This window comes from Sceloporus occidentalis, unplaced genomic scaffold (genome assembly GCF_023333645.1).
Source record: "Sceloporus occidentalis isolate IW3139 unplaced genomic scaffold, rSceOcc1.0.p SCAF_2, whole genome shotgun sequence".
NCBI classification, from domain to species: domain Eukaryota; kingdom Metazoa; phylum Chordata; class Lepidosauria; order Squamata; family Phrynosomatidae; genus Sceloporus; species Sceloporus occidentalis.
Window position 1 is genome coordinate 26,895,687 of NW_028316982.1, and position 26,220 is coordinate 26,921,906.

The window sequence follows — 26,220 nt, forward strand, 5'->3', positions numbered from 1 at the left end:
TAGTTATCCATTGTTGTTGTTGTTGTTGTTGTTGTGTGCCTTCAAGTCATTTCTGACTTAGGTTGACCCTAAGGCAAAACTATCATGGGATTTTCTTGGCAAGATTTGTTTAGAGGAAGTTTGCCACTACCTTTCCCTGAGACTGAGAGTATGATATGCCCAAGGTTACCCAGTGGGTTTCATGGCCTAGCAGGGAAACAAACTCTGGTCTCCAGAGTCGTAGTTCAAAACTCAAACCACTACGCCATGCTGGCTTTAGAGCAAACACAGAAGTCTGTTCTGTGTTTAAGTCATGGGCTGAAAATCACCTTCTTAATTCATTCAGATATTTGACACACATTTATTTCCTTATTCAAACTGCCCTGACGGATACTCAAGGACAAACAACCATGGATATTCTTTTATGATAAGAACATTGAGCTGCCTTAATCATACCAAAGGCCAATCTCTAATTACTACCAGATAACTAGTACAAGTGAGGAAGTTCACCACTGCATATTGGTTGGTGTTTGGGGCTCTTACAACTCTGACCTGTGGGCTGCATTTGCTCATTTTTCAGAAATTGGCAATGACCAACTAGTTACTTCCTGCTTTGAAGATTAAAAACTCAATTTTGCTCACCTTAAAAAACCAGCCCTCCTCTCAAAGAACTTTAACATGGGAATTATACAATCTTGGGTCTCCATTTAAGGTTCAAAATGTTATTTGGCAAAGGGGGAGACTTGAAGAAGGCCTAGGGGTCCATCACAAAGAATGAGAAGCAGACTTAAAACTTCACTACCTTGATGTTCTGATGATTCATCACCCCATTTGCATCAGAAGGATGATCTGATGGAGGCTTACTTCCTGATGCGAGTAGGGTAGAAATTCTGTCACAACCACAGCAGAATGTAAGGGTTAAACTGTGTTCCCACTCCTGTGGTCACACTGCTACTCAGATTTCCCCCTGGTTGATATTTATATTTCAGAGACCCTGCTTGTTAGTTGCATTCCTACCTATGTTACGTCTCCAACAGGCCAGAAGAGAGAAGTCCCAAGCAAGAAAGCTTCAGTCATAACTAGCAGCAATTAATAATCCTTCAGAGATCTCTATGAGTTTTGTTTAATCTTTAAAACACACACAACCCAACATTTGTGCTTAACAAGAATCACAATGTCTTATGACAATTCATGTAATAAAGCACTGCATGAAGAAATACTGTATTCCTTTCTCTTGCCTTAATTGTTTTCATTCCATGACTCCAAATTCTAGTATGTCTAGATGATAATTTCTCCATTTGTTTATCGTAAATAGTTCACCTATTTTGGCATAAAAATTATTTCAGTAAATTTGATATTTCCACCTTATTTACAAAATCACAGAAGTAACTCTCTTAAGATCTAAGCTTCACTTTCTGGATGGAAAAGTGGGGTATAAATTGGTACAAATACATTAATAAACATGTATGAAAGTCAGCTATTTCTCACTTTTTAATTTTATGTCAAAATGCTAAGCATTGCAGGAAACACACATTACAATTGTCTCTCAAATATCTCACATTTGCTAGTTTTATCTTTTTCAACTCCTCATTGACTATGATTGTTCCCAGTGTATTTGGGTGTTATTTTTCTGACCCTTTCTAATTCAGGCTTTCCATCCAAAAACTAGCTTTATATGAGAGACACAGAATTCCCTTTTGAGACTAAAGATGAAATCATGACCTTTAATAACAGTGAGAGAGGAAATACAGTAGCTACTGATGATAGTTAGATCTTCCTGTTTTGGAAGAAATGATTAACCTGAGAAACACTGTGTGAATTCCAGTTTCCTTTTAGTCAATTCAATGAGAGAATGGGCAGGACTAAGACTAACATTGTGATAATGTTAGCACAAGCTTAACATGGAGAGATTGTTATCCTGTATACTCCAGATTCAGTACAACATTGTTGGAAATGTGTGCTTAATTTTTTGCTACACTGGTTTCATTTTGTATACAGCTGAAAAGTTGTAATATTTTAATTACTCAGCTCACAGTCACTTTTATGAATTTTAAATCTATTTATGTGCACTGAGAGATTCTAACACTAACTTATTTGTATTCTCTATTAATACAAAATAAAAAAATAGTAAAAAGTGATATACATATATGTATGTAAGTATATATATTCAGCTATAAATAGGCTTTTGGAAATTGGGAAACTAAGAATTTCACATAGGGTTCAATAAAGATATTCAAGGTGAGACTGTACCACTAGTCAACAAAAAGACATATGATATGAAAGAAATTTTTAATTTTTATTTTACATATTTATACATAAAACTTTCAAGGTAGCTCTTTCAACCCAACTGCATGTTAATAGCACATCTAAAAATGAATGTCAGGTAGTCAACATTCACAAAATGTTGAAAACTGATTAAAATATACATATTACTGAAAGCTACAACTTCACTACAAGGCAGGCATTTATGTTCTTCTTTTTACTTGTAATAGCACCGTCAAATTACAGTCTTGTTTTTTTAAAAACTATGGTGGAACAATAAAAAGTAGTCAATGGTAAAATACAGTTTAACTTAAAAGTCTCTAAATAAACAAAAATAAAAGTTAAACTATCCTCTCTCTTCTTCTTTCATGTTTGCAATTTTTATAAGTACTGTACATTTTGTTCTACCATAAGATTATTGAACTGTCCAATATTTAGTGGCACAAGTAAAAAACAAAAACAAACTCCCCCCAACCCCCCCCCCCCCCGACAGCAAATAAATTAAAAAGCATAGGCCAATCACTGGACATAAAGCTTCAGACATCGGGAGCAATTCACCAAGCATTGGTGTGGTGCATCCACCATTCGGTTCAAAGAGGGTTTCGTGCGGGGTTCCTTGTGCTTGGCAGACTGCACCCGGAATCAATGACTAACACTGGGTTCTTGTGCGCCACATGTGGGGCATCAGCGTTTGAACAACCACAGAAGCAAAAAAAAAAAAAAAAAAAAAAGTTCTAGCTTGTTCTCCAGTCTGATGCTTTCTCTTTTTATTTTGTTGGCATTTTCTCAGCCATGTGCTTCTGCTGACTTTCAGCGTGTCTGAAAGGGGAATGGAAAAAAACTGACATTATTATAAAGGAACTTCAAATGAAATGCTGTTTTTTTATTTTAAAAATACAAAACTTATAGACCACATAGGCGAATAATATATAGAAAGGAAACAGAAATTAGCATTATGTTTTCTTCCTTTTGCTGCAACTAAGCCAGCTTAAACATTCTTACTTGTCACTGCTCTGGTCTACAACCCCCCCCCCCCGAAAAATCGTCACAGCCTGAAAACAGTTTTAAAAAATGATGCAGTAATACTGAAAGGAAGTTTGTTTTCAGCAGTAAAAGGAAAGGGAGGAGAGTTTCATCTGTTTCCTATAGAAATTAAACTTGTTTCTCTTGACATGACCCAAGGAAGTTGCAATGTGACCCCAGCCTGGAATTAGGTTTCTTCAATTTTGCACCAACATTTCAAGATACAAAAGAGTAAACAAAATTGTCTCCCCGCCACTGACACACATGAAACATCAACAATCCGTTTCAGTGGAATGTCTCAGAGAAGGTATCTGCCTGAATAATCATCTATTTAACATTTCATTAACTAAGGACCCAAACTATTGCCATTTATGCTTTCTGGGCTGCATCTGCTCTGCAGACATAATCCCGTTTGATACTACTTTAACTGCCCTGGCTCAACACTATGCAATTCTGGGAATTGTACTTTTGTGAGACATTTTACCTTCTCTGTCAGAGAGCTCTGGTCCTACAACAAACTACAACCCCCAGAATTCTATAGCATTGGGCCAGGAAAGTTAAAGTGATGTCAAATTGGCTTATTTCTGCAGTGCGGATGACTAAGGACAGAAAGACCCAATGTCAAATTGTCATGCATTCAAGGAGCCACTGGATGACACTGGAAGGACCACCATCTTTCAGCATGACCTACTCCACAGAGGATAAAACGGAATGGTGGTGCTGATGGAGTGACAAGACACAAACCATGCACATTGCTTCCAACTCCTGCTTAGCATTTTTGTAAACTCATGTACAATTTGTGGTTCAAAATTAAACGCCACCTAAGAAAATAAACTGCTTCAAATCACTTTTGAGCCTGTGTTTCCAACATGTTGAAGAGAATGGACATTGAGAGCTTCCTTTCAATGGCAGTGATGCTTGACTAGTCCAAATTTCAACAATATATTGGATGTACTCTCTATTGAACACAGGGGCTATTTTTTCTGCCACTGATCTCCAGAGGAAAGAAGGGATCTCCCTTCATCCGTGGAAAAATTGCTTTAAGAATGATCACTAGATCATAGAAACATAGGAGACCACTTTATTCGGAGCCAGACATTGGTCCATCTAGTCCAGTGTTATTAACAATTACTGACAGAAGTTTTCCAAGATCTCAGACAAAGAGTCTTGTTTGTATTTATGAGCTACATTTATTTCTTGTCTTTCTCCCAGTAACCCCGAGGTGGTGTGTACATGACTGTCTTCCTTCACACTTTAACTCCATAGAAACCTTATGAGGCAAGTCAAACTGAGAGGCTGTGAATAGACTCAGGTCACTCAGTGAGTTCCACTACTGAGTTGTGGGAACTAGAACCTGGATCCAAGTTCCAGTCCAATATTGTGACCACTCTGCTATATAGACACTCATCTCTATTAGAAACTGCCAAAAACTGAACTTAGGATTTCCTGCATTCAAAACTTGGTTCTCTTAATGACCTATCCCCCCCTCTCCATTTTGTGTCCATATGTGCTGCTACTACAGGCCTGAATCCTATTAGTGGACCCAATAAATCAACTGTTGCATGGTGAGCCAACACTTAGGCCAACCCCATTAATTCAGTGGTTCTCCCTTAACTGGAAGTGATAGTAGGATTCATCTCCTAGTTTCTCTTTTCCTCCACAGTAAGAATAATTCACTACTGCAGAAGTCCAAAGCAATGTTATGACTGCTTTCCTTTTTTCAATGAGTGTGGCCATGACACAGGGGCTCTGAAGTATCTGTTGCTTGTTTGCAGTTGTAGAGGCAAACAACTAGCAACATAATACTCTTGCATTATAAGGGGATCAACCAGCCTACTGTTTATCTTCAGCAGCAAAATATTTGTACAAGAGCATGCAAATGCACACTAAGGCGGGTTACAAACAGCCACTTGGGACGTCCTCAGGACATCCCAGTTTAAAAAAACAGTGTCTCTTCCAGACGCCCCTCTTCCTGGTACAGACTCTGTCCGTAACAAATGGCGGTGGTCATTCCACATGGCCGCCGCCATCTTGACGTAACGGACGCTGTGCGTCCGCACGTCGCACGGCGCTAATGACGTCATGAGTGCACCATTGGCGCCTCGCAGCTTCATGAGTGCGACACCAGAAGAAGCTCCATTTTGGAGCTTCTTTTTTGCTCTGTTAGGGAGCCGCGCGGTTTGGCTGTGGCGGCTCCCTTGTGGAGCAAACAGCAGCGCTGGGAGACCGCCGCAAAGCGGCGGTTTGTAACGCCTCCCCGTGACTAGACTGACTTTTTCCTGTATAAAGAAGTCATCTGACAGACAATCAGTGAGGACTTGGTCACTAGTTTATTAGGGTTGGGAATAATGTCAAACAGAAAGACAAATGTCAGAGCACACAATATTTTGCACTGGCTTTACAGAAAACTTTCCTAAGATACAAAGCATAGAAAAGGCATCAGCTTGACTACTGGACTGGTGGATGAGCTTATTATCTTTCAGCAAAAACCATGTAGGATCTTAATTTGTGAACACAATTTAATGTATTAATAATTATCTGGCAAAATTTAAGATATATTGCTACAGGAATGAGAAGCCATCATACCTCGTTGCAGGTAATCCTCATTGGGAAAAAAGATAGACAACTGCCCAAGATCTGGGAGTTGTATAGGCTGCTCAGCAGACCTGACTAGTCACACCTCACTGCTGTGGCTCCCATTCCAACTTTTTTACTTTTTGTTTTTACAGATTGTTTTACCCAGTTGAGAGACCTTTTTCACCCTGTTTGTAAAACCAATGTCAATTTTGATTTTGAGAAAAGGGCTTTTTCTTGGCCTGAAAGAGTGCACCTCCCTGCCATAATCCTGCCAAAAAAATTCTTCAAAAATATGAGGGGAAACTAATAACAGCCCTGAGAGGTCACATGCAATTGATATCCACACTTTGCCCACCCCTGCTCTAGGATAGCAGAAATCACTGTATACCAAGTAAGACTAACCCACCTAACCTAGTAGTTACTCATTTTCTTGGCAATGGCTCTTCAGGACCACAACCAGAAAACTTTCCTGCCACCCACTTCCTAAGCAATGGGACATTTAACATGCTAATCATGTGTTCTACCACTAGTTATACACCTTCCTGGAGATTTGATATTTTCACTAGTGAAAGCACCCTAATGGTAGCCATGGAAATTGTGCCATATTCACTGCTCACAGTGCTTTCCTGTCATGTGCATCATGCAGGATTTAGTTACTACTAGTAGTGTAGCAATCATCATGGCTATATATCCACAACAAACCCGTCAACACAGGCACCAGTCATGGACATTAGAAGCTAAACTACAAGTCATTCTAAACTAAAAAGCCCTCAGTCTATTAACTTTTACAATCCAGATGCTGCATGCTGCATTCCTGATAGATACCCATCAATGCATTTCCTATTAATTAAAAACAATGTGTTACATATGCAGCAGAGCTGGTTTTATATGTAAGTGGTTAGTCATGTTTCTCCAGTCAAATTAGAAAGGTATTTCTTACTGTTGCCTATAGATGGCAGAAGCGTGTCTTCCAGTGATTGTACACATTTTCTGCCTCTGCAGATTTTCCTTTTTTATTTTATTCCTTAACTCCAAGAAAAGCTGTAATGTAGAGGAGGGGTGGGAATTATGCAGCCCTCCACATGTTGTAGAACTGCATCTCCCAGCATTCTTTACCATGTGATGTTCTAGCTACGGCTTTGAGAGTTCCACTTCAATAATATCTGAAGAGCTATACAATTTCTCTGTGTGATCTATTGTTTGATTTCTTCCCAATCTTGTTCAGTTATCTGTAATTCAATTTTTTTTAAAACTGGGCAGCTAGATTTCCAGATGTGTTTACAATGAACTGTGACTAGCAGCCGAACCAATGAAAGCTGCTTCTGTAATCGGTTAGTGAATGCAATTATTGTTCACGGTTTGTTTTCATAGCAAACTCTGAAGTACATGAAGCAAGTATAGGCTTAGCTATTTCATTGTATTTACTTTATGCAAACACAGTGTGAGCTAACATCAGCACTGGTTCCTTGAAACTTATTCTCATCTGCTTGCTTCAGATATCACAGAATATATAATAAGAAAATATTAGGTATCAGTTTAAGAGACAGTAGAAATAATATTCTATATCCAGAATTAAAAATAATAATGGGGGGATACAGGCAGCCCAAAAGGGGGGCTTAGAGTCACCCCTTTTAGGCTGGATCAGGGCCAGGGCAAACAGGGCAAACAAATTGCCTGGGCCCAATCCAGCCAGAATCCATCTTAAAAAGGAGCAAATAAGATCCACTCCTTTTTGGGGCTGAAAAAAGCAATCCCTTCCACCATAGAGTTGGCTGTTCCCTTTGAAAAAGCCAGCTCTGGGGAAAGTGGCGTCTATATACCACACCCCCAAGTGGGACAGAAGCTGGATGGTATGTAATCGCCAGTCTGGCTACAATCCTGTTTGGGAGTGTGATGCATCTAAACGCCACATCCCCAAGCCAGCCCGAAGCAGGCTCAAACACGTAGTCTGTAACATCCCAATAATATTTTTTTACAACCATTCCCCAGAGAAATGGTACTGGACATGGAGAATTCTGGAACTGGTGGTCAAAAAAGGTAGTTTTCAAGTTCTGTATAAATCATCTTCATCAGAACTAGACATATGATATGTGCAAGGGTAAATTTAAGCAATTTCTTTCCAGCAGCATGAAGTTACCATCATTTCAAATCTCTTGGTAATATCTTTGGTTCGATGAGGGGTTCAAAGAAAACTTTCTACAGTTGCCAAGCTGCCATGGATTTTGTGAACCCCCAAAAAAGTTGTGGGAGAAGAAAAGGGAAAGTGGATATGTATATCAGATACTCAGCAGCCTCTGAAGGTCCTCACACAAATTGATGGCTTTAGACTCCATTCTGTGTGGTAAGGCATTGAATTAATCAGTTCGAGTTTTCCAAGCCTTCATAAACAGCACTAGAAGTATTCTGTAGGGTGTGGAAAAAATCAGGCTCTAAAAATTGTTTTCTGTAGTTAAAAAGGTGTCAGTGCAGTGGATAAGTGGACAGACATTACACCATATATGAGAGGTGATTTAGCATTACTTGCTGTTGAGTTGTCAGAGAAAGTAATCTGGAATAGAGGGCAACAGAGGACTGATATGAGGAGAAGACACAAGGTGCGTATGGCATGAGGAAGGGTCTGGATTAAAGAGATCTGGGTAAATTGAGGTTTCACTGTATTTTACCTTGTCTGCAGCAATGGTGCTAAATTACCATGGTACTGATAGGGGACCGCACTGTAAAAGAAATATTACAGAAAAAAAATAGTTGGGTTGTTTTGTTTCAGTTATGTTTCATCTCTGTCTGCAGATGATGAACATATTTCATCCCCCTGACAGTTTAAAATTAGCACAGGATGAGAAGCATTCAGGAGAAAGAATCACCAAGAAGGATAACGTAAGTAATTATTTCAAGTTGTGTGGTTAGACTATTTGGTAAGGTGCTACTTTTAATATAGAAAAGAGCAACTCCATCCACTCACAGACTCTGTCCCTTTCATTATGAAAGATGTAAACAGTAAACTGCTTCCCATCCTAATTTTTTTTCATTAGGCTCCACCCCATGAACAGAGATATAGAATCATTTCTGGACAAGAAACATGAATAGCATTTAGGTTTTGGCACAGTTATCCGTCTTTTACTTAGTCCCCTTTACAATTGAAAAGTTCTATAGTCAAAGTGGAGACTATCCTTCAGGAGTCTTCCCAGCTTCTGAAGTCATGTTTGAAATTATTGTAATAGATTTTGGCTCCAGAAGATTTTCTGCTGCCAGACATTAGACCACCCTCAATACTGTCTGGCAGATTTTTGTATTAAGGCATGCTAATAACAGAACATGCCATGTATCCAGTAAAAGAAAAGGTATTGCAAGATCTTCAGAAAAAGTAATTTGAGGAAAGGAAGCAAAAGTTAGGAAAATAAGATGACAGATACATGACTGAAGGACTGGAGCTGAAATCAGAGAAAAGCTGAAACAGTAAGCGAAGAGTGTGAGGTTTCACAAAGGGAGATTCCAGAATGAAGGAAGTTTTTTGTATCCACGATTAGAAACAATTTCTTTTGTCTTCCCAGACAAAATTCAGCTATATGTTTCTTAGAGATAATTATTTCCTCCAGAGAAAAAATATCTGAATCATCTTGTACAAGCATCTAGATGAAACATCAAGCCTTGGATGCTTGATTATTTATTGGTTCAGTAAATCAAGAAGCTTCATTAAGCATGTGACAGGGGAAGGTGAATAACATTGAAATTTTTTACTGTCCAAAATCAGCATTTTTCAAGGAAAACCACCCACCCAACTGCCAAAAAGCTTGAGCAAGTTGTGCTCATATGGTTAAAAAAAACAGCAGTAAAAACCAGAGCCATTCATACAGTAAAAGCCACAACAGCCATACTCAAACATGTGCCCTTCTAATCGTATAAGCTTGTATTAAAGCTGTGGCCAAAATCAAGTAACTATTAGACCTTGTACTTCCACAGAATGGGGAAGAGATGCTATTGCTTCTTTGTTCCAGTAATTCTGATACATTTGATGCATCCTGCAGTTAATCCAGTAAAAGGATAACTCTTCCTCCATTTCACCTTAACACTCTTATAAAATGAAAGCTATGAGGCAACAATCTCACATGAATGCCAACTTAAATTCTGCTCAACATCCAGCCACATGAAGAGTGCTGGAAAATTAAAATGACTGTATGTGATTTTGCTACTTCTTGGCTGAGATCAATGATGACTTTATTATATTGTGGATGGCTGGATATGATCTAAGCTGGAACTGTTCAGAAAATGTGTGACCTAAATGTTGGTTGAGGACACTTCTGTATCCAAAATTCAGATGGGTTTATTGGCTGACTCAATGGCATGCCATCATTAGCCCTAAGACAAATCATTCCAGCAAAAGATATAACATGTTGCCAACCTGGTCAAATCTTCAATGTCTACCAGCATAGCATCCTGTTCTGTGTGCAATTCATCTCGAATAAGCAGCAGCTGCACCAATTCTTCATTCAAGCCTGACAGCAGAAAGGAGAAAAAGGGTTTAATTTCACTTTGTTCCCCTGTGACTAATGCTTTAAAATCTGTTAGTCGCTGTAGTACAGAAATTCAAGAAATCAAAGGTCTCTCAGTAGTTTTTTGGCTTGAATATACATAAGGAAGGCTATGAAGTAATGAACTCAGAACAATAACTAGTATTGTTTTTTAAAAATATATATATTTAGCAAAATATCAAAATGATGAAATACTTGGCATGATATAACCAAGGGTAACATTTAAAAGGTGAATCATAGAACCATAGTGTTGGAAGAGACCACAAGGGCCATCCAGTCCAACCCCTTGCCATGCAGGAACTCAAAGTCACAGCATCCCTGACAGATGGTGGAATGCACTCTTAAATAGTTAAGCTTATCAGCAGGTCATGGAACACCTGCTATTTTACCAGTTGTGGTGAAACTCATTAGAGAGGGGAGGGGACATCCTCAAATCTGCATAATCCACTAAAGCTGTATTTGCATGAGCCTTATAGGCAAGAATTCTGTTAGGAACAAGTTTCCTGGCAAGATTCAAAGTGTTGGTTATTACTTTTAAAGCCCTACATGGTTTGTGTCCAGATTACCTACAGGATCACCTCCTCCCATACAATCTGCCCTGTACACTCAGGTCCTCTCGTGGACGTTTATCCCAGTCTGCCAAGACTATCAATCAGTGACCCCTAGACTGTAGAATGATCTGTCAGAAGACATTCGACAACTGAATAGGCTGCCCAAATTTAAAATAGCATTGAAGTCCAGTCTCTTCTGGCAGACTTATCCAGTTGATTTTAAACAATAATTTTTTAAAATGTGGATCTTTTCAATATGTGTATATGTTATTTGTCATTTTAAATTGATGTGTATTCTAACTGATGTTGTTTATTTTTCATTGTTGTTATTCCCCACTTTGATCCATGGGGAGAAGCAGGTAAGAAATAATAATAATAATAATAATAATAATAATAATAATAATAGGGTGCTGCAGAGGCTGGGTATTCCCCCCTCCAAGTAGTGAAAGCCTGAAGCTGCCATGAGCAGTCATTCTATGCTTAACAGCAAGCTGGCACTCTTGGAAATGTGTCTGGCAACATCCCCTTAGCCAGATGCAAAATGATGACATCAGGACTGAGGTTCTCCACAAGTATCAGTGCTGTTGTGATCATTTTGCATCTGGCTATAGGGATGTGGCCAGGCACTTATCCAAATATGCCTGCTTGTTGCTAAACACAGAATGGCTATGCAGGGTGACTTTAGGAGCTGGAGAGTGACTTCCCTATGCTTAGGGATGTAGGATTGAGGCCATGGTGTACCAGTACAATGTCAAAGAGACAAACTCCATTATCTCACATGGGGGCTTTTTTGCAGTAGTGAGCTATACTATGTAATTCCCCCATCGCACTACAAAGCTGAATATGTAAAATTTTCAGAAATTTTAACGCCATTAAAAGAAGCCTGATTTTCATGGAGGGAAAACAGAAAAATTGAAATGTATATAAAACCTATTTTTATATCAAATCCAAACTTGTTCTGTTGTTTGTAACACAAACGGTGTAAACTGATAACTTAATTATCACATAACATTTTAGTATTCAGTATACGGATGAAATGTAAAAATATAAAGATCTTAATTCTGTACAAACACAACTGTGAATGTACCCATACTAATGAGACAACTATAAACAGCTGCACACTGTGCTACCTAGGTATATGTATCATAACTTTTGTCATCTGTGAAGTAGGAAAAAATGAAAACAATAACCATATGTTTTTCGGTAAAACAAATAAAGTGTATTATTTAGACAGAAATAATAAAAATCAAAAGGCTAGGTTAGTCACATGTATGGAAATAAGACTTAAGGTCAATGCTGAATATATTTAACCCTTCAGTAGTGTATTACGATAACAATGAAGGGTCCCCAGTATAATACACAAATTCATCTTCGTTCTGAGTGGTACTGATGTCTAATGTATGGAGAAGAACGGTTATTTCTCTAATTATACAGATTCTCTTACATACAAATCTTCATATAATGCAGTTCCTGGCAGCTTGAGTAAAACTTCATTGTAAAAAGCATATCACTAATTCCAAACAATTGTTTCCCTATGTTCCCCAAACTCTCAAATTTTTCTCTCTGGCAATGAAAAAAAAATTAGAAAATCTGTCCAAGTTTAAAAAATGGAAAAATAACTGTTTTTTCCAAGACATTTTCTGGGCCTTAATATCGCTATACCTGAATCCACACAAGCGCCAGTGCTATTTAAATTTGGTGGTTGTTTTGAAATTCCCACAAGCACTGATATTCAGGATCAGCGGTGGCTTCTGTAATGAAGAAGGGTAACTTATAATGATAGGGACTATGTATATATCCTTCTGGATTATATATTGCCTGATTTTGGATTAAAATGTCACTCTCTATCCACAGTGGCACAAAAGCATATTTTACCACAAGTTTTGCTAATGGTGTGAAGAACCACCACTGCATTTAGTCCAATGATGCCAGAAGAAAACTGAAAATATTTTATATTGGCTATTTAAAGATGTCTGTTCAGCTACTGATATTGGTTCAAGGAGGAGGCTGCTTCCAGCTCTCTCCCAGCAAGGCTATGGCAAGGAATTGTGAAAGATTCTGCTGATTGTCAACAGCCTCACTTGCTGGTGGGGAGAGGGCTGAAAAAATCCTCCACTAGTCCCCTGATTGGCAGCTGAACAGATCTCTTTTGGCCCATCGGGCTGCTGGCTGTTAAGGTGGGCTTGGAAGTCATGCATGCAATATTATAATAAGATTATGTTTTTGTTGTTTTATGCCTTCAAGTCATTTCTGATTTATGGCAATCCTACGGAGAACCTATCATGGGGTTTTCTTGGCAAGATTTTTTTCATAGGTTTGCCATTGCCTTCCTCTGGGGCTGAGAACATGTGACTTACCCAAGATCATCCAGTGGGTTTGATGGCTGAGCTGGGAACTGAATCCTTTTCTCCAGAGTCATAGTCCAACACTCAAACCACTATGCTACGCTGACTATGTAGTCTTACTCTACATTGAACAGTTACACAGATCTGTAACTCTAGCAGACAAATCCAAAACTGCAATACAGAATGCCAGTCCACATCTATATTAATTGCTCACTTCCTAGTCAGAAAAATGACCTTTATTGCACAGGACAACAGAATGAAATGTTCCCCACAGAGGTGCTATTTTAGATGCATTAGATTCAGTCATACTTACTAGTGTGTTGAGTTGTGTTATTAATCTTTCTGTTTAAAAATTATATAATTTGTGTTTCCCTTTGAAAAACGAACTGGTAGACAAATTAAAAATATTATTGTACATATTTTAGGGTAATTTAACATGAAGAAGTTCACAGGAAGAAATTTTCCTGTCTTTTTCTCCCCTATAATCCACCTGCATCCCCAGAAAAACTGTTCCCAAGTGAACATCTTTTTCTCCTTTATCAGAGATGGTATAATCCCATGGGGACTGTGGCATGTATCCTCCTTAAGTCCTGTATGAACCCTCACATACATAATTACATAAGATATATCTTTTTACATCTGTTGAAATGCTGTGAACAATGATAGATGCAAAAATGTAATCCCAGTGCACAATTATTATTTTCCACTTACTTTCTATTTGTGAATGTAGATCATTGACTATCACTTGTAGCTGCCCAATTGTCATATCTCTCAGGTCTGTGGGTTTTAAACTTCTTTTCATCAAGCATTCACTTATATGAGGCATATGTGGCAGCTAAAGAACACAGAGAAAACACTTTAGGCCAGTATCATTACCAGCAGAACACATGTTCACAAAGTGATCTAATTCAAAGACATAGCCATGTTAAACTGGAAAATTAGTACTGTATGCAAAGGGATCTTGTAGCATCTTTGAGACTAACTGAAGGACAGAAGTTGGTAGCATGAGCTTTTGTGGACTTGAGTCTGCTTCCTCAGATGCATTTGCTCCCAAGTAAGAATGCATACAACTGCAGTCTAAGTTACTTGGCTTCCCGGGACCAGTGTGTTCTGTTAGTTTATGAAAACTTAAAGCAAAGTAAATGCATCTGTGGAAGCAGGCTCAAGTCTATGTTAGTTCATGCTATCCACTTCTATCTTTCAGTTAGTCTCAAAGGTGCTGCAAAAGGTGCTCCTTCCGACCACCATCTTGAGGGGGAGAGAGGCAGGCCAGCAACAACAGGCCTCGCCTGGAAGAAGAAAAGAGCCCTCCTTCCGAACACCATCTTGAGGGGGAGAGAGGATTTTTTTTTTTAATTGTATGAGATCGCTGATGTCACTGTTGATGTATTGTATTGCTTTGTGACATGTAGCTTGTATGTTGTGAACCGCTTTGATCTGGAGGAAAAGTGGTATACAAATAAAAAATATTATTATTATTATTATTAAAATTCCTTTGCATACACATTTTCACAAAAATAAATTTATATTTTCTTATGTTGTAGTAATAACAAGACTTATAATATTTCATTTTTCCTGAGTGCTGGGCATAATACATATATAATTCCCCTGTATGGTGCATAACACACTAAGATGTTTTATATATGTATTACAGTCTGGTATTTGATGAATAATACATCAAGGATAAGAAGACTCCCCAACTCTACCAGAATGGGTATACTGGCTGAATCTACATTGTTGTTGTTATGTGTCTTGAAGTTGATTCAGACTTACAGTGACACTATCATAGGATTTTCTTGGCAAGAATTATTCAGAAGAGATTTCCCTAAAGGTGAGAGTGTGTGACATGACCAGTGAGTTTTCATGACTGAGTAATGATCTGAACCCTGGTTTCCCAGAACCCTAGTCCAACCCTGAAACTACTATGCCATGCTGGATCTTGAACAGTGTGCTGGCTGAATCTATTCACCCTCCAACATTTCATAGATGAAAATCAGGACAAGCATAGCAAAGCAACATCAGGGTGTGATCTGGATGGTAGTAGTTATTAATGAGGAAGCAACACACAAGCTAGGAGAGGTTGCAAGAATTTACTTTGCCTGAGCCTATTGGGAAGAGCAAAACTCCACTCTCCTTTTCTCTCTTCCACACTCAGTTAACTGAGCACAAATTACTTTTGCATTTTGTACTTACTTTGCAGCAAGAGAAGTAAGACAAGGATAAATGGCAGAAATGGGAGGAGGAAAGAAAATCTGGGACATTTTAAAATGGCTGAACACATGGGATGTCAGAGAATTAAGCCAGAGTGTCCCTGCCAATTTGGAACATTTGAGAGTATGCACAGAAATTATATGGTGTGTTACTGTCTCTGAATGCAGATGGTTTAATCTTAAATTACCATTTGACAGTAAGGATACAAATTCCCTACATAGTGAATAACTATCAGGTCAGATAAAAAAGCAAAAGGCCTGGTTTTCTTTCAAAAGGAGACATGAGCCACAGAAAATCTATCACTGTTGTTTTAAAGTTCTGCAGTCAAACACCTTCTTTTCTATCGTATACCCCTATTTTGCGTCTATTTGCCAGGAAGATCTGCAGGACAGGGTATTTGTTTCAAGGCAACATTTCCAGAGTAATTTTAGCTTTAAGGACTAATCTGGAAGCCAAGCACTGAGGAAATAGGCAGCCTGGGAACATGAAGCTTTATCTATAGGCTTTCTTTGCCTTCCCTCTGCAATGCAACCCTGAAAAAAGTGCACAACGGCACTTACATTAGTACAGTGCACCAACAGAGCTCCATCCTCTGGTTTTGTAGAGCAAAAATGTAAACCATTTAATGGCATGGATTTTCCTTGTTTGAGTAAATACTAGTGCTACAAGCTTTTCTAAATCCCACAAATTCAAAAACAAAGAGATTTATTGCAAGTCAAGTGATGCTTAAAAATTAAAACAACTAGAATACATTAAAGTTTTTTGTTTTAGTTTTATATACATACAAGATCAGCTACTGGAGATTTTTTCCTGTTTTGCTTTTCCACCTCTACTTGCATTTTTGCCATTGGTTTTGCCATTGCCAATGCCATTTTGGCTTCAGCTTGAAGTTTCTTTTGCCTAGTGAGAAAATCCATGTCATCCAGGGACTCTGATTCCTCTTCAGTAGTGTCTCTGTCAGAATAGGAAGAACTTTGCTTGCTCTGGAAAAGTACAAAACACAAATATGGCAGTTCTAAGACTGGATATATGCAAACAGGCATGTCTGATTCAGCAACTAGTCAATTAGCATTATCATAATATCAATGACTTCTGAATTTGCTCATGTAAACTGGAACTGAACTGATTGGTTCAGACGACCTGAATCCATTTGTGAGTCACTGCCATGAAATGGAAACAAACTGAACCACCAGCCTTGGATGACCAGAAGAGTGAATGGTTTGTTTCTCTGTTCCTAAATTTTAATGTTTGGCATTTCTAATGAAAAGAATCTTGAATATCGGTGGGAAAGAAATTTGTTTAAGACATTAGAGAGTTGTTTCATTTGGTAGAAGTCTAGAAGGATTACTCTATGACACATTTTATGATAGTTTCTTAGTACAGTTACTCTTAGAACTATACCCACCTGCCAGATTAATTGGCCAAAGCTGTACAGAAACACTTGCCCTGTGTTATTTGGCCTACATGCAACCCAGGCCACACAGTCTGGCAAGGAAGCCTGAGCAAGCATCCTCCCCTGCCAGGCATGTAACCTGTAACGAAAACTGAAGGTTACAGTGCTCATTACAGGTTATAACACAATGACTTTAGCAGTCTTAATTTCTTAAAAGTAAACTTGTAGCTGTGGCATTCTATTTGAATTGCCCACAGTGTAAAGTCTGGGTGGCTCTTCAGCTTCTCTAAGACTCACCATGGGGGATAAAGGTGTATCCAGGCTTGTTTCAGTCTTGCTGTCATCTGCATCACTGTCTTTGTCACTGCCACTGTCATTTACAAAACATATTTGCAGATTCATCCCACTTTGTAACCTTGGAGATGGGAAGAGAAGAGAGTGGATTATCACTTTCTGCAAAGAAACAGTATGTGCTGACTGTTAAAAATCTTTGTAGAACTAACCCTTTCTTGAAGGCGCCCACCTTCAGATAGGATTATTTTAAGCTTTCATACACCAACATAAAACACTGGTCCAAGGCACTCAAGTAATTTAGTCTGCAATCCTATGCATGTTTACTTGGGAGCAAGTACCATCTATATAGGATTATGCCATTAAATCTCTTATCAGCTTGACTTTAGCAGCAATGGGGAATCTCTGACCTTCCAGATGTTTTTGGACTCTAGGTCCCGTTAGGCTCAGTCATCATGGCCAACAGTCAGGGATAATGAAAGCAGAATCTGGAAGGGCCCCAGTGTATTTAGAGAAATTACACAGGAATACTAAGCAGAATAGCAATTTTCTTTCCATTTAAAAGGAAGAAATCAATCTAGTAATCTTCATCAGTATAATCCACACTGTTATACATGCTGCAGCACTTTAGATAAATAAAGGAAAATAAGTTATCTTTAAAATTGCCATGCCAGAGATCTCTATCACTCTTTAATGTTTTCTGTGCTTCAAACAACTTCTCCTGTTCAATATGTGAAGCTACAACTCTGATCACTCTCCTGCACACTCCACCTCCAGACACAGCCTTTCAGCAAAAACCTTTTCTGAGCAGCCCATTTCCCACCCACTTCCATGTAACCTTTCCCACTCGGTTCCCATTATTCATCTACCAACAATAGCATGCCACCATCTGTTGTTGGATTGCCCAGGGAAGACTGTGAATCCTTGAGATAGGAGCTGCCATACTTCTGTTAATGAAACAAGATGCTATTTTGAAGTTAATGCTATATATCAACAATAACAACATAGAAAGCTACTTGCCAGATGTTGTATCTCTGACAATGTTATGAAGGAGGACAGTATTAGTGTTTAAACATTACTGTCTTTATAGTTCAGAAATGGATTCTCAAAGTTAAAATGCAATAAAGACCAGAATAAATGCAGAGTCTTTCACACTATGCAATTATAACATGTTGGTTCCACTTTAACTATCATTGCTTCATCCTACAAAATCTTAGGATTTATAGTTTGGGGAAGCATTAGAACTGTTTGGTGGAGAATACTAAATTACACATGAAACTACAGATCCCAGGATTCCTTATAATAGTCATAGCAGTTAAAATGGGATCAAAGTGCTATAATGGTGTAGAATAAAACAGACAAGAGTAACTATACGGAAGAAACTAGACCAGTCCATAGAGATAGTCACAGCACACTCAATGAATGCCACAAACATCTATCTAAGTAATGCATGCTTTTGCCAACTGTGTCATCATGACAGTGAGTTGGCCAGCTTCCCCATGAAGAAAATTCTACAAAAGAAACTAACATTGAAAAGGCTGTGGTTTTTGCAACTTTCACTTAATAAAGAGGGACTGGGATGCTTGAAACAAGGGGTGCAAGTACCATTTTTTTTCCACCAAGACCCACAGGGGTCAAAAACTTCAGTTGCCCCAAAGAGATGCAGCCGTGTTGTTAACTGGAGCTGCCTACAGGGAGTACACAACTCCAGTGTTGCAACAGCTGCCAGTCCATTTCCAAGCACAATTCAAAGTGCTGGTTTTGACCTATAAAGCCCGACATGGCTTGGGTCCATGGTATTTGAAGCACTGTATCTCCCTTTATGAACCCATTAGAGCACTAAGATTAGCAGGAGAGGCCATTTGCTCTGTCCCATCACCCTTTTCAGGTTCATTTGGTGGGAATAAGGAGAAGGTCTTCTCAGTGGCTGCTCCCAAGCTCTGGAACTTCCTCCCTAGAGAGGTCAGGATGGCTCCATCCCTGCTTTCCTTTTGGTGGCAGGTAAAAACATCTGTGTGCTGTCAGGCTTTTTCAAACCAATGAGGTTTTGGCTTTTAAATGCTGTGTAATTCAGATTTTAAGGTTTGTATAGAATTTTAAATACATTTTAATTTTAATTTTTAATACTAATAATACAAACAAATAAATATAAGGCAGAACACTGGGCCATTTCTAATGATCTGAATAGACTAGAAAGCTGGGCCAAAGCTAACAAAATGAAATTCAACACAGAGAAATGTAAGGTACTGCACTTAGGGCAGAAAAATGAAATGCACAGATATAGGATCGGGGACACCTGGCTGAATGAAACTACATGTGAAAGGGATCTGGGAGTCCAAGTAGACCACAAGTTGAACATGAGTCAACAGTGCGATGCGGCAGCTAAAAAGGCCAATGCAATTTTAGGCTGTATCAATAAAAGTATAGTGTTTAGATCAAGAGAAGTAATAGTGCCATTGTATTCTGCTCTGGTCAGGCCCCACCTGGAATATTGTGTCCAGTTCTGGGCACCACAATTCAAAAAGGACATTGAGAAACCGGAGCGTGTCCAGAGGAGGGTGACTAAAATGGTGAAAAGTCTGGAAACCTTGCCCTATGAGGAACGACTCAGGGAGCTGGGGATGTTTAGCCTGGAGAAGAGAACGTTAAGAGGTGATATGATAGCCCTGTTTAAATATTTGAAAGGATGTCATATTGGGGAGGGAGCAAGCTTGTTTTCTGCTGCTCCAGAGAACAGGACCTGGAACAATGGATGCAAGCTACAGGAAGAGATTCCACCTCAACATTAGGAGGAACTTCCTGACAGTAAGGGCTGTTGGACAGTGGAATGCACTCCCTCGGAGTGTAGTGGAGTCTCCTTCCTTGGAGGTTTTTAAGCAGAGGCTAGATGGCCATCTGCAGGGGATGCTTTGATTTGGATTTCCTGCATGGCAGGGGGTTGGACTGGATGGCCCGTGTGGTCTCTTCCAACTCTATGATTCTATGAATCTATGAAATACTGTCAGTACTGACTGGTCATGCCACCCAAGGCTTTCAGGGAAGAGATTTTATTATTTATCTATCTGTTACATATATACTAGAATTTCCCAAGAAGGGATCCCTGGAATCCTTGGTTTCTGCAAGAGGTTGCTAGAGGTACCCTAAGATATTATGATTGGGGAAAAAATTGAACATTTGGTTTTGCACTACAGATACAATAATTTTTCTGCAGGGGTTCCCTAAAATCTGAAAATTGTTTCAAGTGTTCCTCCAGAGTAAAAAAGAAAAGCTGAATACACTGCATCTTCTCTATTGAGCAAAAGTATTCATGGTTTGCTCCCATATTTATATTCACAACAGCTCTGTAAGGCAGAACAGGGTGAGAAACTGCCTTACCCAAGGTGATGCAGGGGATTTCATGGCTTAGAAGGAACTTGGATCTCCCAAGTCCCCGTTCAATGCTCTAACTGCTACACAAGACTGTCTCTTTAAACATTCTAACAGAACAAAATAAAGGTACAGTGCTTTCTTCCTTCAGTCCAAGATAAGCTTTACCATTTCATTCATGTATATATATGGTTTGGAGAGTTATGTGCCATTTCTTAACTCTTAATGTGGTTATTTGGCCATCAGATACTATTCCCAGTGTTAGATTTGACCATTATGCTTTCAGAAGGCTTTGAAGGCAGAGTCAGGACATAAAAACGACAACCGTCCTGGTGAGAATAAAAGGAGGTAGGTAGGCTTAAAAATATGGAAAATCACCATTGCACCACGCTATCCCTGTGGGAATGTAGGCAGGCCTTTTTATGCCTTAAAATCTGTAATTCTTTTACCATCTCTTGTTGAGGCAATAACCAAGAATGCTACATTCAGGAAGAATACAAGACTCCAGTTAAGAGCTCAGAAAAGGCTCTTAGTATAAGAGCTTTGTAAACCTTTAAATAGGTTTAGGTTTCAAAGTGAGTCTGCTGGACTCTGAGGTCAGTTGCTAGAAATATATCTTTAAATGTCTTTTTCCTCCACATATGGGGAAATGTGTTTCTTGCTACGTATTTTGCCAATATATATTTTATATCTGAATGAAGGGAGTAATGCACAGTTGATGGTTGATGGTTTGTCATTGACAGGAATGATTCTTGAAAGCATATCAACAGTAAACATTGCTTTATGACAGCATATCAACAGTAAACACATCAAACAGAACTGAAAAAACAAACAAGAAGTTGCATATAGTACAATTACAACAAAAACATGGATTAAATGCAAATATACATGATTCTATCAGTGTAAACAACTGGGTTATTCAAAATACACATGGTGCGATATACAGGTACTGAATTGTGGGTTGGTACAATCAAAACTCTAGTTGACTTTACCAGCCCACAATTTAGTATATTTGTATTTGTATTTTTGTTCTTAAAAAAAGAATTGAAATAGAAATTCAGTGGAAATCTGTTGGATATTACAGCTGTAAATGTATATTTTCATGTAATGTAATATTGCTATATCGTTATGGTTATACATGTAAAAAGATTTATTATCATCATATGCTTCTAGTATAATTGGATTTCATGCACATCTTTCTTTTTGTTCATTGTACCTATTGGGTTTACTATCAGTTTGCCTTCTGGTATCAGTCTTGCTTTGTGGTATTGTTTCAAATATCAGTGATGACACAAACAAATTCCTTCTGCTCTGAATATATATTAACACAATATATTCCTTTTGTATGCTAATTTCTGATATCTCAGGTGTGTAGGGAAACAGTGGACTGCTAGTCAGACATGGATCTGGTTAATAGCAATTTACCTGGGGGTAAATATTGACAGGATCATATATTCACCATCCAGATAACCAGTTCTTCTGTGCAACTGGGTGAAGATGAGACTACCATATTGACTTCCACCCAGCTGACTCTGAGGTGATCCAATGACTGAGCTATTCCATCAATTCTTACTCAAAGTGAGCTGCTGTGTCTTCCTTAACTGCAACATATGCAGCTGTGTAACCTCCAACATAGGGCTGATAAAGAATTTTTAAGGACAACACACTCTCAGGGCTTGTGTTTCTAGAAAGTTAAACTGGATCAAAACAATGTATTATAGATAAAAGGAAGCTGCTACTGATGAAGTGGTATACCCATGTTGTGTGCTCTCCCTGGTTGCTATTGTGCACAGTACCACTTACTCCATGCCATGCCATGAAAATACTGCATTTTTTTTAAAAAAAAAAATCCACATCATCACCAACTGCTGCTGGTAGAAGTGGGAAAAGGTGATATCACAACAGGGGCAAGAAATGCTGTGAACCTCTATGGAAATGGCACAGGTCACAGACCAAATACAACAGAAAATTGGCAAAGACCTTTTGCTGTGTGGCAGTGAAGGTGGCAAAAATAATTTATTATGTCTCCTCTATTCTGTCTTCAACACACTGTCCAGCAGACCTTCTCCTAGTGGTGAGGAGTCTATCACAGTCAGGCTTAGAGAGGCCAGGATTAGAACTTTCAGTTGCCTGCTGTGCTAAATTTGCCAGGTATAAGCAGAAAGTTGTTCATATTTGTTCATGTAAACTGTGATGTCACAGTTACTGCAGAATCTAGGAAGGTGCCCAGTGCACCATCTAGTCATTTTGGGGTGGATAGTTTCTATAGCCTGATGATGTGTACAAGATGCTTGAATTGGTTTGTCTCATCACATGTAGACTTGACTCATGACCATCTTGGCTCTTAAAATATAGCAGATGTGGATTTATTCAGGTTGTGGGGGAGTCCAAGGGTGGTAAATGCCTGTTATCTTGAAGGAGGCTGTAGTGCACTCTCTCCTGAAGAGGATCTGTCTGGATTCAGAGGTATGTGATAACTATTGCCCTATCACTAATATCCTATCCCCTGTTTGGGCAAGGGGCTTGAATATGTGGTGGCTGGACAGCTTCAGAGGTTCTTGGAGGAAACAGATTATCTAGACTCATATCAGTCTGATTTCAGGACAGGGTACCAAAGGCACCAAAGTCTTGGTTGTTCTGACTAGCAGCCTACTCTAATGGAAAGATTTATTATTATTGCAAAGGGGGTGTGCTACACTGTTGATCCTCCTGAATCTATCAGTGGCTTTTGATACAATTGATCATGGTATCATACTGGGTCAGATCTGCAAAGTTGGTACCAGAGACTGGCACTGGGCGATGCTTGCTCAGCCCCGTGGCAATTGTGCTGTGGGGTGCCACAGGGTTAAATCTAGTCTCCCATGCTGTTTAACTGTCTGTGGCTTCATAATGTGCTGGACACTGCTGGACAGTGTGCTGAAACAGAATAGAGGAGGCATAATAAGTTATGTTTGCCATCTTTACTGATGCACACTATAAGGCCACTGGGAGTTGACACGAGGAATTTGGGAATTGGGTGCTGACTGTATGCAGATGACACTCAGCATTTTTCTGCCTGTCATTGGAGTTGGTTGGGGCTGTGGAGGTGTTGGAATAGTGCCTGGATGCTGTAATGGGCTGGAGGGGGGGGGGGTAAATACACTGAAGTTGAATCATGATAAAACAGAGGCTCTATGGATTGGTTGTTATCGAGTCTTGGGAACTGGGTAGGTTACCTGCCCTGCATGGGCTTGCACTCCCCTTTACGGACTAGATGGACAATCTGGGAGTACTCCAAGATTCATTTTTGTCACTAGAAGGCTAGACAGATTCAGTGATGCAGAATTCTTGGGTCCACTGGTGTGCCATCTACAATCTTGCTAGACAGGGATAACTTACAATAGATCCTTGGAAATGTGAAGAAGACAACATGCCCCCTCGATCCCTGCCCATCATGGCTGGCCGTCCGGGGGGGGGGGGTGATGCCTTGAGGGCATTTCTTAGGGATGTCATCAATGCATCCCTTAGGGAAGGTTGTGTTCCAACTTGCCTAAAGGAGGCGGTTGTCATGCCGCTCCTGAAAAAACCTTCACTGGATCCCCTGGATATGAAGAACTACAGGCCTGTATCCCATCTGCCATTTTTGAGCAAGGTGATCGAGAGGGCTGTCACCCTTCAATTCCAAGCCATCTTGGATGAAACCAATTATCTAGACCCATTTCAAACCGGCTTCAGGACAGGATACGGGGTGGAGACTGCCATGGTTGCTCTGGCTGACGATCTTCGTCTAGGCACTGAGAGAGGAAGCGTGACCCTGTTGGTGCTTCTAGACCTCTCAGCGGCCTTCAATACAATAGATCACGATATCCTCTTGGAATGCCTGAGAGAGTTAGGAATCAGTGGCACTGCACTCCAGTGGTTCTGGTCCTTCCTCTCGGGTAGATTCCAGAGGATGATGCTTGAGGAGAGTCACTCCTCAAAAACGGAGCTTAAATGTGGTGTCCCTCAAGGCGCCATACTGTCCCCGATGCTATTCAACATTTATATGAAGCCGCTGGGAGAAATCATTCGCAGACATGGGGCAGGGTGTTATCAGTATGCTGATGACACCCAAATATATTTCTCCATGTCCCGATCAGCAGCTATGACAACAGATGGCATTTCTCCCCTCAATCAGTGTCTTGAAGCGGTAATGGGCTGGATGAGGGAAAACAAACTCAAGCTGAATCCAGACAAAACGGAGGTACTTACAGTAGGGTCCCCCAAACTAGATATAGGGTTGCAACCTCCAGTCCTAGATGGGGTCACGCTCTCCACAAAGGACTGCGTTCACAGTCTGGGGGTGCTCCTAGATCCATCGCTTCACATGACGAACCAAGTGAATGGGACAATCAGGAGCGCCTGCTATCAGCTCCGGCTGATACGCCAGCTGCGCCCTTTCCTGGAAGTAAAGGACCTAGAAACTGTTGTACATTCTCTGGTAACCTCACAACTTGATTTCTGTAACGCACTCTACATGGGGCTACCCTTGTGCCTAGTCCGGAAACTTCAACTAATGCAAAATATGGCAGCCAGGCTGGTCACTGGAAAAACTAGGAGTGACCGAATAACACCCATCTTAAATTCTCTTCACTGGCTGCCTATTAGTTTCCGGGCACAGTACAAGGTGTTGGTTATCACCTTTAAAGGCCTACATGGCTTTGGCCCAACCTATTTGAGGGATCGCCTGCTCCCATATAATCCGCCCTGCATCCTCAAGTCCTCTGGCAGGAATCTATTGCAGCCTTTAAAAACCAGACTAACTGCTACCTCCCAGAGGGCCTTCTCTGCAATTGCTCCCAAACTATGGAACGGTCTCCCGAACGAGATCCGTCAGATTGCCAGCTTAGATAGCTTTAAAAAAGCTGTCAAGACGGATCTCTTCCAGCAGGCCTTTCCTGAATAAAAGTGCCTGGCCACAGAATGACTGCCCCCCACATCATGTATTAGCCCACTGCTCTGTCCTCGTATTTTTTTTTTGTGTGTGTGTGTTTTTAATAGATATTTTAATTGTACATGTTTAATCCTGTTTTAAGTGGGGGAGTCTGGGACATAATTTTGTAAATGTGGATTTTAATATGTTGTGAGCCGCTTTGATTGTCTTGTAACAGAAAAGCGGGATATAAATAAAAGTTTTATTTATTATTTATTATTCTTCCAGTAGTTCATTCATAGTTCCTGATAAGCTACCACAATTCACTATACATGAGGCTACTCTTCATGACAACTCAAAAACTGCAGCTAATGCAAAATACAATAGCTAAATCACTTACTGTGACTCCATTTAGATATAATGTAATGCCTGTTCTGAAGTCATTGCACTGGCTGCTAATATATTTCCATGCTGAATTCAAAGTGCTGGTAATAACATTTAAAGGCCTAAATGACTTGGGACCTTGGGCAAAATGATGCAGCTTCAGGCTGCATTGGGGACACGCTGTTTACATGACACATGCTTCAAATGCAGCTTGAAGCCGTGGCCGATGCCACACCAAAGAAGAAGAACTGGGCCAAGAAGGAGCAGATAGAATCCGCTCCTTCTGGTGGCTTGGACTGGAATCGGGCCTGTGTGGTCTTGGCAGTTCTGGCGCAGCCCTTTTGGACCATCTATTTCGGGTCCCTGATACTTGAAGGAATGCCTCTCTTTATATATGTACGTATGTCTGAGATGTGAGATC

At 39.7% G+C, this 26,220-nt stretch overlaps 1 protein-coding gene across 5 annotated transcripts in view; it reads right to left on the reverse strand.

The window, feature by feature from the left end:
• Positions 1-2,287: 2,287 nt before the first annotated feature.
• The window catches only part of SCHIP1 (schwannomin interacting protein 1), a 610,191-nt gene continuing 586,258 nt past the window's right edge, over positions 2,288-26,220 (reverse strand). For 3 of the 5 annotated variants that reach the window (XM_089508950.1, XM_089508952.1, XM_089508953.1), the window contains 6 exons: positions 17,165-17,282; positions 16,260-16,457; positions 13,975-14,098; positions 10,238-10,331; positions 8,505-8,555; positions 2,288-3,060 (listed from right to left, as the gene is read on the reverse strand). In XM_089508950.1, the coding sequence (XP_089365076.1) occupies positions 3,009-3,060; positions 8,505-8,555; positions 10,238-10,331; positions 13,975-14,098; positions 16,260-16,457; positions 17,165-17,282 (637 nt within the window). In that variant the 3' untranslated portion in view covers positions 2,288-3,008. The remainder of the gene's footprint in view (positions 3,061-8,504; positions 8,556-10,237; positions 10,332-13,974; positions 14,099-16,259; positions 16,458-17,164; positions 17,283-26,220) is intronic. The other 2 variants (XM_089508951.1, XM_089508954.1) reach the window with 2 other exon arrangements.